Source organism: Rhea pennata, chromosome 23 (assembly GCF_028389875.1).
Source record: "Rhea pennata isolate bPtePen1 chromosome 23, bPtePen1.pri, whole genome shotgun sequence".
Classification (NCBI taxonomy): Eukaryota; Metazoa; Chordata; class Aves; order Rheiformes; family Rheidae; genus Rhea; species Rhea pennata.
Window position 1 is genome coordinate 8252094 of NC_084685.1, and position 10487 is coordinate 8262580.

Here is a 10487-nt window from a genome sequence, read left to right on the forward strand (position 1 = left end):
GCAGCTTGTCCCTGGAGCCCTGGCCTTCGCGGAGTCCTTCTGAACCTGGTTCACGGAGAACCTCCCCTCCAATCCCCCTTTTATTGTGTGAGCATATGGAAAAGCAGAAATAAACAGCACGGAGCGACCTGGGGGTTCCCAAAGTGCAGTGAAATCCCTGAGCTGCCTGGCGGTGCCAGGGAGCTGATCGGTGAGCTTAAATGACTGTTCAGGTAACGCTGTAGGAGGTAGGGAGCTTTGCGGTCTCGTAGCTAGGTCGCTGCCGGGTCCTTCGCACAGCGTCACGCTGGGGCAGCTGCAGCAGAAGGGACGCTCAGGGGAGCACACGCTGCCCGCGTGTCCCTCTCAGGGGTTTTCCGTGCTGTAGCCTTCCCGTGCACAGCAAGGCCTTTGGAGCCTGCCGCTAATCTGCGTGGGAGCTGGGAAGATGCGTGGGCGCCTCGGTGGGGCGTACCCCGGCCTGGCTCTCTGCGGGGCTGGGATCGCTAGTGTCGCAGCGCGGGGTACGGAGCGATGCTCTGGGTCGGGGGCTGCCTGCAGGCCGTGCCTGCCTGGCCTGCCTGCGGCAGGGATGCTCTGGGCGTGGGTGAGCCCAGCTGGATGTCCCTCCTGGGAAGGCGCAGGGGTCAGGGATGCAGTCATTAGTGCTTCCCGTTGCTTGGCCTTTGCCCAGAGCTAAAATCTCTGGAAGTCATAGAGCTCCTCAGCCCCACTGATCTTCAGGCCCTGCAGCAGGGGGAAGTTGATGAGTGGCTCCTCGAGGAAGCCCTTGTCCTCCTTGCTGCCCTGGCCGTACAGCCTCTCTGGGGCGACCCCATGGAACCACAGGTTCTCGTAGGGCTTGGGGCTGGGGCTGCAATTGAAAAGCAGGGGCTGGGTGGAGCTGGAGCGGAGGTAGAGGCGAGATGGGATGTGCTGCTGGCCCTTGTAACCGTCCCCGACCACCTGCGCATACTGGACTGTCTCCCCTCCATTCCTGTAGCACTCCTGACTCATTTCTGACGTGTCTCTGCTGCCGCTTGGTGTGTCGGGTCCATCCTGCTGGATGTAGGACTTGGGCAGGTCTGGGAAGCCCCTGGTCGTTTCCGCCATGGGATCCTTGCCCCACAGCTTTTTCCCTGCTACCGTTTCAAGCACTGTGACAGTAGAAATGGTCGCCAGGCCAGGTTCCCTCACACCAGGGATCTGCAGAGGCTCCTGGAGGAACAACGTGCGCTCAGCCCGGCCCGCGGCCCTGGCCGCCGCAGCACGAAGCTGTTTGCAGGGTGTGCCTTCTCCTCCATCCCCAGGCCGACGCAGCGCAGGGGTAGCTCTCTGTGCCCCGGGGCACATGGCTCTCGCCCAGCCCCAGCGTGGTCCCTATCCCTGGGCTCCTCTGTGCCTTGCTAAGAGCACGGCCACCACCTCGGCTGCTCACAGAAGCATAACGCACTCTCTGGGCAGGTGCTGGGGTGGGAAATGGAGGCGATGCAGGGCTGGGGAGGTGAGGGCAGAGCAGACTGCATGGTCTCACCTGCTGTAGCTCTGCTGGCACCCATTTGCTGAGGCTGCTGTTGGCAGGGTCAGGGACGCTGGGCCAGAACTGCTTCTTCACCCTGGTGGTCACAGAAAGAAGGGTCAACGGATAAAAGGTGGCTTGGGGCTGATCTGATACGAACACATCAGGGTCCCATGATTGCAGATCCCCAAGAAAATAGCAGGACACTTCCACTGCCCACTTGTATGTACTCCCTCTAACAGATGGGTTACAGCCAGGGCTCTGGCCATGCTCATGGCTGGAGAAAAGGGTGGCCAGAGCAGCCCAGCACAGAGGAGGCCAGTCCCAGCCTCGCAGCAGGGCTCTTGGTGGCACTCACCTCCCATTCTTCTGGAAGCAGATCATCAAAAGTATGAGCAGGACGAAGATCAGCCCAAGGGTCAAGAAGAGGAACTGGATTTCAATGTCATCTGGAAAGCAGGCAGGAGGGCATCGTTGCAGGAAGTGCCCTTGCAGTTGGGTGGGAGCAGCAGTGGGGCACTGTGCTGCATCTCTGCTGTGCTGTGCCACGTTGTGGGCTGGGGCAGGACCCAAGGGGGCAAAGCTCTCTCCACCTGCCTGCCCATGTTTCCAGCTGTCCCTGGGAGCATGGCAGGGCCCAGGGCTGCGGGACAGGTCCCCTCCTGTCCTTACGGCATCCCCAGAGCCTGTGGGAAGCTGCACCACTGCCTTACCTAGCACCATGGTCACCAGGGTCAGGCTGGTGCCGTTGGTGCTGCCCGCCGCCGTAGAGGCCATGATGTGCACTTTGTACAGGGTCGAAGGCTTCAGGTCCCAGATGACGAAGGAGTTGAGGGACGAATTCACAACAGCACCTAGAGAAACGCAGCGGCGGTTAAGGAGGCCGAGGGACCCCTCTGCTGCTTGGCCGTGCCCGTTGGTCCCTCTGCATGGCCTGATGGAGGGTTTACTCTGCAAGGACAGACGTGCTCGACTCCAGCGCGAGCAGAGCACGGGCAACACATCGGCAGAGCAGCCTGCACAGCCCGTACAGGGCGCCTGCAGCAGCAATGTCCAGCCCGGTGGGGTCCAGGAGCAGCTCCGTGGCCACCCCGGGGTGCTGCGGCGGAGCTGACCCGCTCTCCTGGAATGGGAGCACTGGGAACTGCATTGCTCCAGCCAGCTGCACCCCTTTGGGCCTTTGCTGGCGGTGGGATACCCGTATGGTACCCAGGCCCATGCACAGACCCGTCTGCTCTCTACCCAAGGGACAACAACAGCTAAGGTCCCCACCCGACCCAGCTGTGGTCGGGCAGAGAGCGGGGACAGCAAGGACACAGGCAGGACTCACTAGACACATCTGCGGTGCTGTTGGCCCAGAAGATGGTGTAGTTGGTGATAAAGCCATTCTGCATCTCAACGGGTATCGAGTCCCAGCAGAGCTCGGCATGGGACTTGCTGATGCTCTTCAGGTGGAGCTTCGGGGCGCGGGACGGGGCTGAAAGGGAGCAAGAGAAGTGAAGGGGCACTCTGCGGGCCCGGGGGAGAGGCTGGGCAGGAGAAGCACTGCCACGGTGCGGGACCTGCGCCGCGGCTGTAGGAGCTCACGTACCCTTCTGCTTGGAGTAGGCTGCTGTGTAGGCAGGCATCCCGACGACGTCCTTGTAGATGGGGTACACCGAAATATTGTACCTCTGGAAGGGCTCGATGCCATCTGCAATGAAGGGCAGAGGGAGAGTGGGGCGTTCGGGGCGGCAGCTGCCGGGCGCCCCGGCGTCCCTGCGTGCCGGCCCCACGCAGCGTGCCCACGCAGGGCTGGCCTGGCCACGATCCAGGGCGTTGCCCTGGGCGCAGAGCCAGAGCGAGGAGGCAGGATGTGGGGCGGGTTCGGGGCAGATTTGGGCCCTGGGGCTGTCAGGCTGGGAGCCCCGGGGAGGCGTCCAGCAGGCAGCGGGCCGAGTCCCCCCGGGTGCCCCCAGTGCCGCCGGCTCACCTGCGATCAGGGCCCGGGTGGTGCCCCCGTCGCGCTCCCTCTGCCAGCAGGCGCTGCAGCCGGGCGGCTCCGAGGACGTCGGGTGCCACTCCAGGACGTAGCCGGTGGCCGGGGCCGGCGGCAGCTCCCAGTGCACCCAGAGGCTGCGCTCGCCGGCCGGCACGGCCCGGAGCCCCCCCAGGGGCCGGCCTGCAGCGGGGGCGACAGGCGCTGCCGACCCCGACGGCGGGACGGCGGGAGCATCCCGGCCCCGGGGCTCCCGCGCCGCCCCCGGGGAAGCGGCCCCGCGCCGTGCGGGCAGCGCCGAAACCGCGCGCCCCGGCGAGCACCTCCGCCGGGCCGCGGCCGGGCGAGGCACGCGCCACCCCCGCGGCGGGGCAAAGCGGCGGGGACGGGGGGCTGCAGCCCCCCCGGCCGCCAGGTTTTTGAGGGCTGCGGGGAGCTGCCGCTCTGCCGAGACCGCGGTGGGGGTTGCACCGGCGCTCACCCGTCTTCTCCAGGAGGACAACCTCCGTGGCGGCCGACTCGCCGGCAGCGTTGTAGGCGCTGAGATAGACCCTCCCGGCGCCCGCCGGCGCGGAGAAGTTGCACTGGGTGTCGGCGGTGTCGCAGACGGCGGGGGGCTCCCGGCCGCGCCGCCGCGGGCTCAGCGCCACGCGGTAGCCCAGCAGCCTGCCGTTGGCCTCGCGGCGCGGCGGAGCCTGCGGGCGCGGAGAGGCGGGACGGGGCCGCTGGGGCGGCCATGCCGCGGCGGGACCCCCCGCCGCCCGCCCGCCGCCCGCCCGCCCCCGGCTACCTTCCAGCACAGCTGCACCTCGACCCTCCGGCCGGCGCCCGCGGGCCGCGCGCTCCACCACGCGTCCAGCCTCCCCGCGGGGGCTGTGGCGGGAGAGAGGAGCGGGAGATGCGGCCAGGGGCCCGGGCGCGCGGCCGGCCGCGCGGGCTCCCCGCTCCCGCCGCCGCAGCCCCCCGGGCGCCTGCCCCCACCTTTCTCGTGGGTGGTGAAGTTCCTGCCCGGGCTCCACTCGCTCCAGTAGCCCCCGGGCGCGGGCCGCCGGCAGCGCATCTGGAAGTGGTACTGCGTCCCGAAGAGGAAGCCGCAGTGCTGCGCCGGCCGCGCCGGGCCGCCGATGCCGGGCACCTGGGGGCAGCCGGGGCGGGGGGCGTCAGCGCCGCGGCGGGGAGCGGGGGCTCCGCCGCGGCAGCTCCCGCGGGCTGCGAGATGCGGCCGAGCGAGGCCGCCGGCCGGGCGCCCAGCGCCGCTCACCAGCGCCCAGGCCGGCTCCCCCGGGGTGCGGTAGCGCAGCTCGCACTGCAGCTCCATGTGCGCGCTGCTGCCGGCCGCCTCCCAGGCCACGGAGACGCAGTCCGTCTGGTGCGGCACCGACTGGACGCTCAGCAGCGTCGGAGGCTCCACCTTGGCTGGGGGAAGCCGGGGCAGAGCTGAGGACGCCCCCGCTGCGGCTGGGAGCGGGCAGAGGCGTCCCCGGAGCGTGCGGGCGCCTGGCGGGCGGCCCGTCCCCGGGGCACACCGGGCACGCCAAGCCGCAGGGCCCGAGGAGGTTCCTTTTCACGAATATTTGCGGGGGCCGGATGCGTTTTGGACAGACCGGCCGAACAAGCGCGTAATCGGTCGCCGGCGAGAGCCGCCGAGCGCGGGGGGTCGGCCGGCGGCCCGGCCCCGCCGCGCGCCGCTCGGGTCTGCAGCGCGGCCCTGGCACCTCCTCGCCATCGCAGCCCGTTCGTGACGGGGACCGGCGTGCAAAGCGCGACCGAACGGCCGGCGCGCTCCGCGGGCGCTCGAGTAGCCCCCCAGCCGGCGGGGCCCGCTCGGCGCTGGGGGCTGCCGCCCTCGCTCACCCACGTCCATGGGGTCGATGCAGAGGCGCTCCGACTCGGCGGTGCCCAGGGCGTTGCGGGCGTGCACCCAGATGTGCATTTTACGGTAGAGCTGGAGCAGCCTGCGGGGCACGGTGCAGCGGCGGCGGGCGCCGCGCGGGATGCAGCCCGTGACGGCCTCGCCGGCGGCCTCCCGCTGCGCTCTGCTCCTGCCGGGGCGCCGGGAGGGCAGCGCGTGAGCGGGCGCCGGGCCGCGGCGGCTCGGCGGGCCCCGGCGCCCCGGCTTACGTGGCGCACTTGAGCGCGACGGTGGTGGGCAGGCTGTCGGCCGCGCGCTCCCACTGGCACGTCAGCCCGTAGTCGCTGAGGTTCAGCATGCAGGTGAGGTTGAAGGGCTTCGCCGGCGGGTCTGGGAGGGGAGCGCCCGCGGGAGCCTGAGCGGCGCCGGCTCCGCCGCCCCGGCCGCGCCGTGCCGCGCCGCGCGGCCCCGTGCCCGTCCCGCGCCCGCCGCGCGCCCCGCGGGGCAGACTTACAGCCCGCCCGGAGCTCGGCCATGCCGACGCGCTGCCGCGTGCCGTTCCACTCCACCAGGCACCACAGCCGAGCCTGGCTGCGGTTGAAGTGGGGCACAGTGAGGTTGGACACCTCCGCGCCCCCCGGGCCCCGGTGCTGGCTCCCGGCCATGGGCTCGCTGTCCAGCATCCAGGCGATGCGGATCTTCCCGCGCTCCAGCCCGCGGCAGAGCTCGCTCCGGACGGTGCAGGACGCCGTGACGGCCGATCCCAGAGGGACGACGGGCGACGCCACGGCCACCGAGGTGCAGCCGTGGGTCCCTGCGGGCGGGACGGGGGGCGTCGTGGCTGGCCCCGCGGCACCGGCAGGGCACGTGCCCGCCGGGGCCCGGAGCAGGGCTGGGGAGCCACTCACCACCCGCACAGAGCAGGACGAGCAGGGAGAGCCGCTGCAGCAAGGTCGTCCCCGCGCCGCGCCTGCCCATGACCTGCTCCTTGGCTCCGGCATCACCCGGAGCTCAGACACCGGCTCGTCGTGGCGAGTGGGTCCGGGGAGAGGCTGGATTAGCTGCCCCTTGCGACGGCCGCGGATGCTTCCCGGAGCCAAGCGTCCTCCCGGCACAGCCTCCCTCCTGCAGCACCAACACAGCCAGCGCCGGCCCCGGCGGCAGGGCCCGCGGCCCCGCACCGGAGAGCCCGGCCGCCGGCTCCCGGCGCCGCTCGCCCTGTTTCCGCAGCACGAGCGCCCTGAGCTGCTTTATCTCGGCTGCCTTCTGGCTCTGCTGGGGACAGATTTGCGGTTTGAGCAAGGGCTAGAGCCAGGGTTTTGGGTGCAGCGCGGTCTGATAAGCAGAAAGAAGGAAAGAGATGATTGAAGGCGATGCAGCGGGGCTGGCCGGACCCGCGGGGCCTCGGGGTCTGCCTGCACCCTCTCTCCGTTGCCTCCTCCTTCCACCTGCGCCCCCGGGAACGGTCCCCCGCGTGCCCGCGCCGCGCCGGGGCAGCGCGGCCACCGCGCCGCCTCTCCTGCCACCCGGCTCAGGGGCCCTCGGGGCCCCGGGCGGCCGGGGCTGACGCGCTGGGTCCACGCTGCCGGCTCCTGCCGGGCACGCGGGGCCGCCCTGTGCTCGGCCGGACCCGGCACCCCGTCCCTACCTGGGCTCTGCGCCCGCCGCGTCCGGCCGCCGCTCACCGCCCGCTCCCGGCGCTGGCCGCCGGCTCCCGGCGCACTGCCGCGCTCAGCTCCTTCGCTAAAACGCTGCTCTCGCCGTTAGTTCCTCAAAACGAGTGCCGTTAATTGCTGTGACTCTGGAAGAAGGTGATTGCAAAACACTTCCCTGCAGGCTGCGCCGGCTGTGCCGGCTGGCAGGAAGGGAGCCCGCGGCATGCACCCCGTTCCGGAGCGGCACCCGCCGCCCCCCCGTCCTCGCGGGGCCGGGGGCCCTGGTGCTGCCAGCGCGGCCGGCGCGGCGCAGCCCCCGGCTCCCAGCCCGCTCCGGCGGCACCCGCGGCGGGGACCGGGCTTGTCCCCCGTCCTCCCCCCCGAGCTCAAGCGTCCTCGCCCGGCCTGTGGCTCCCGGGAGCCCCGCTGCACCGGCCCCCCGGCCGCGGGGACCGGCCCTCCCACCGCCTGGCTCTGCCGAGAGCTGCCCTGGCCCCGTTTGCTCTAAGTCCCGCAAACTCCACGGGCTGCCAAGCGCCGCGGCACTGCAGGGGCTCCTGTGCCGGGGACGTCGCGGGCAGGGTGCTGCCCCCGGCGCCCTCGGAGCCCAGCAGCCCCGGGCGGCCCCGACGGCGTGCCCCGGGGAGCAGCGAGGGGCCGCGCGGGCAGGCCGAGCCTGCTCTGCTGCCGGCACGCGCGGCGCGGGCCGGCTCCGGGGCGGCTCCGCGCCGGGGCTGAGACCGTGCAGGTGTGCTCAGCCGCGCCGGGCAGCACCACATCCGGCAGGCCTGGGACAGAGCCGGGTCCAGCGGGACGCAGCCGGAGCATCCGGGTAAACAGGGGCTTGCCCAACCCGCGACGCACTCGCAGGCTTCGCAACGGCGGCGTTTATTGTGCAAACAGCTGTTTACTGTGGGGCTCGCAGCGTGCGTGCCTCCCGGCTGGCCGTGCGCTGCCCCGCGCGTGCGCCCGCCGCCAGCCCCGCTCTGCCCCGGCCCCGGCGGGACGCACGCGGCCGGCCTGGCCCCGCGCAGCCTCTGACTGTGGGCACGGGCGGCTCGCACTGCCCGGGGCCACGCGCCGGAGCAACGTGGCCAGTGCCTCAAAGCTGCAGAAACTGAGTTACGGGAGCAGGAAGCCAGCGGGAACCCGGTGGCCCGCTGCGGGCTGGTGTGACGGGGCGCCCGCAAGCACAGGATGAGGCCGGGGAGCAGCTCCTCCGGCGCCAGCACGTTAACAGCAGTCCCTGCCCCAGCCCTGCCCCAGCTCCTGTTCCTGCTCCCGCTCCTGCCCTGCCTCTGTCCCAGCTCCTGCCCCTGCTCCTGCCCCAGGAATCCTGCCCGCCCCCGGCTGCCTCACTGCTCCCCTCCCGCCTCGGCTCTGCTGCTCCCGGCAGGAGCTCTCCCACCTGCGGCGAATCCGTCCCAGCCACCAGCAGCTGTGGCGGGATGAGCCGCCGTAGGCAGAGACGCTGCAGAACTGTGCTTGGAAACACCAGCAGACATTTTTGGGGGTTTTATTTGGCTGCACAGAGCCCGTTCGCCGCCCCGCATCCCGCCAGGCCTGTCCCTGTCCCTGCCCCGGGCGTCGCGGGCTGCCCCCCAGCAAGAGCGTTGTGCAAGAGTTGTTTTTCACACGTGCGGTTCCGTGTTTCCGCCCTTGCAGAGGTGCACTGGGATGTGCTGCCCTGCTGGATGCTCGCTGACCCGCCGGGCCCCAGCCTCCAGCCTCCCGGAAAGATTTTGGGGGAAAAAGCGAGCACCGCTGGGCAGGACATGACCATGGACGGGGCTGAAAAGCAGCCTGCAGCAGGGGTTCTGCTGCTGCTGCGCGGCTGACGGGGGAGCGCCGCTCCCGCCCCGAGCCCCGCGCTGCCGGCGCATCCGCGGCTCGGCACACGTTGGCTTTGCCTTGCCGCTCTCCGGCCCCCGCCGTTGCACCGTGGGCGGTGGGGCCGGGCTCGGCGCCGGGCCGCTCCCCCGCTGTGGGTCCCCGGGGCCGGGATGCTCTGCGGGGAGCTGGCACATGCTCGCGGCGCCCGCGGTGGGTGCGCGCCGGGCAGAGGCGTTTCGGCTGCTCCCAGGAGAAGCTGGGACAAGTTCTCTCCTTTCCTCCTCCCAGTGCCCTGGCCGCGGCTCTGGCTGTGCCCGGCGCTGCCCTTCCCAGCCAGGGGCTGTTTCCCACAGCCGCCAGCCCTAGTGCAGGACGGGGAGGGAGAAGTTGCCATTGCAACATTTTCTTTGGGTGTAGCAACCCCCAGAATTTTACCACGGAAATCTGCCTTCTTGCAGGCTGTTTACTGCCAAGAGCAGGAATATTCGCTCCGGTAACCATGGCGACGTGGGCATCTCCGTGGGAACGGGCTGGAGGGAAGTTGAAAGCTGTAAACACAAAGCTGGACAGAAAACAAGCGCTGCCCTCCCTGCACCCCGTTGCACCCGGCAGCACTGGGGCGCAGGGCCGGGGCTCGGCTGGGCCCAGCGCTGCTCCAAGCCTGGGAAGATGCGGGGCCCTGGGAGCTGCGCTGCCTGCGGCTGCATCGCCCTGGGGGTGCACATGGGTGTGTGGATGGGCTGTGCATCCCGGGGCACGTGGATGGGCTGGGCATCCCTGCACCCCTGGATGGGCTGTGCATCCTCGGGTGCATGGATGAGCTGGGCACCCCTGCACCCCTGGATGGGCTGTGCATCCTCGGGTGCACGGATGAGCTGGGCACCCCTGCACCCCTGGATGGGCTGTGCATCCTCATGTGCATGGATGGGCTGGGCATCCCTGCGGCCCTGGATGGGCTGTGCATCCTCATGTGCATGGATGAGCTGGGCATCCCTGCACCCCTGGATGGGCTGTGCATCCTCAGGTGCATGGATGAGCTGGGCATCCCTGCACCCCTGGATGGGCTGTGCATCCTCAGGTGCATGGATGAGCTGGGCATCCCTGCACCCCTGGATGGGCTGTGCATCCTCGGGTGCATGGATGAGCTGGGCACCCCTGTGTGCGTGGCGGGGGCTGTGCCCACGGATGGGGCTGCAGACCCCTGGTTTGCAGGTAAGACTGTGCACACCCACCCGGTGCACACCTGCCCTTGCACCCATGTGGCCCTTCTCCGCAGGGAAAGGGTTTGTCCCCCGAGGAGGTGCTGGCATTGCCCTTCTGGGAGTGCAAATCTGTGCTGAACACTGCTCTCCCCACCCAGTCCCTGCCCCAGAGCCATGGGGCTGGCCGCAGACAGGGGCATGGGGCAGACGCTGCGCCGTGACGTGCTCTCAGTTCCCCTTTGGCTCTGGGTCACCCTCGCAAGTGCCCAGACCCTCCCCAGCTCGGCAGGGGAAGGGCAGGGGCTGGGCAGGGTCCAGGCGGTCCCGGGCAGGCTCCTGCAGCCCCGGCACGCAGCGGCAGCTCTGCGGGATGTGGGGGCAGGCAGGGCACGTTGCGGGGTGAACCGCAGGGCCACGAGCCCCCGGCCCGTGGCGCAAGAGCCACCTCTGCACTGGCCCGTGGCGCGGC

General features: G+C 70.5%; 1 protein-coding gene across 1 annotated transcript; it reads right to left on the reverse strand.

The window, feature by feature from the left end:
* Nucleotides 1–62: 62 nt before the first annotated feature.
* Nucleotides 63–6306, reverse strand: CSF3R (colony stimulating factor 3 receptor). Its single transcript, XM_062594157.1, has 15 exons — nucleotides 6246–6306; nucleotides 5843–6169; nucleotides 5598–5718; nucleotides 5331–5518; nucleotides 4738–4892; nucleotides 4458–4611; nucleotides 4267–4349; nucleotides 3958–4171; nucleotides 3471–3659; nucleotides 3090–3191; nucleotides 2829–2975; nucleotides 2212–2352; nucleotides 1857–1947; nucleotides 1514–1595; nucleotides 63–1197 (listed from the first exon to the last, which is right to left on the reverse strand). The coding sequence occupies exons 1-15, from the start codon at nucleotides 6304–6306 to the stop codon at nucleotides 676–678; spliced, it is 2577 nt and encodes an 858-aa protein (XP_062450141.1). The 3' UTR covers nucleotides 63–675.
* Nucleotides 6307–10487: the final 4181 nt, after the last annotated feature.

Coding starts and splice junctions, on each gene's coding strand:
- CSF3R (XM_062594157.1), bottom strand. CDS start 6,306: ATGGGCAGGCGCGGCGCGGGGACGACCTTGCTGCAGCGGCTCTCCCTG. Junction 5,719..5,842: donor GGCCGAGCTCCGGGCGGGCT/GTAAGTCTGCCC, acceptor CTCCCCTCCCAG/ACCCGCCGGCGAAGCCCTTC. Junction 2,353..2,828: donor CAGCACCGCAGATGTGTCTA/GTGAGTCCTGCC, acceptor GCGTTTCTCTAG/GTGCTGTTGTGAATTCGTCC.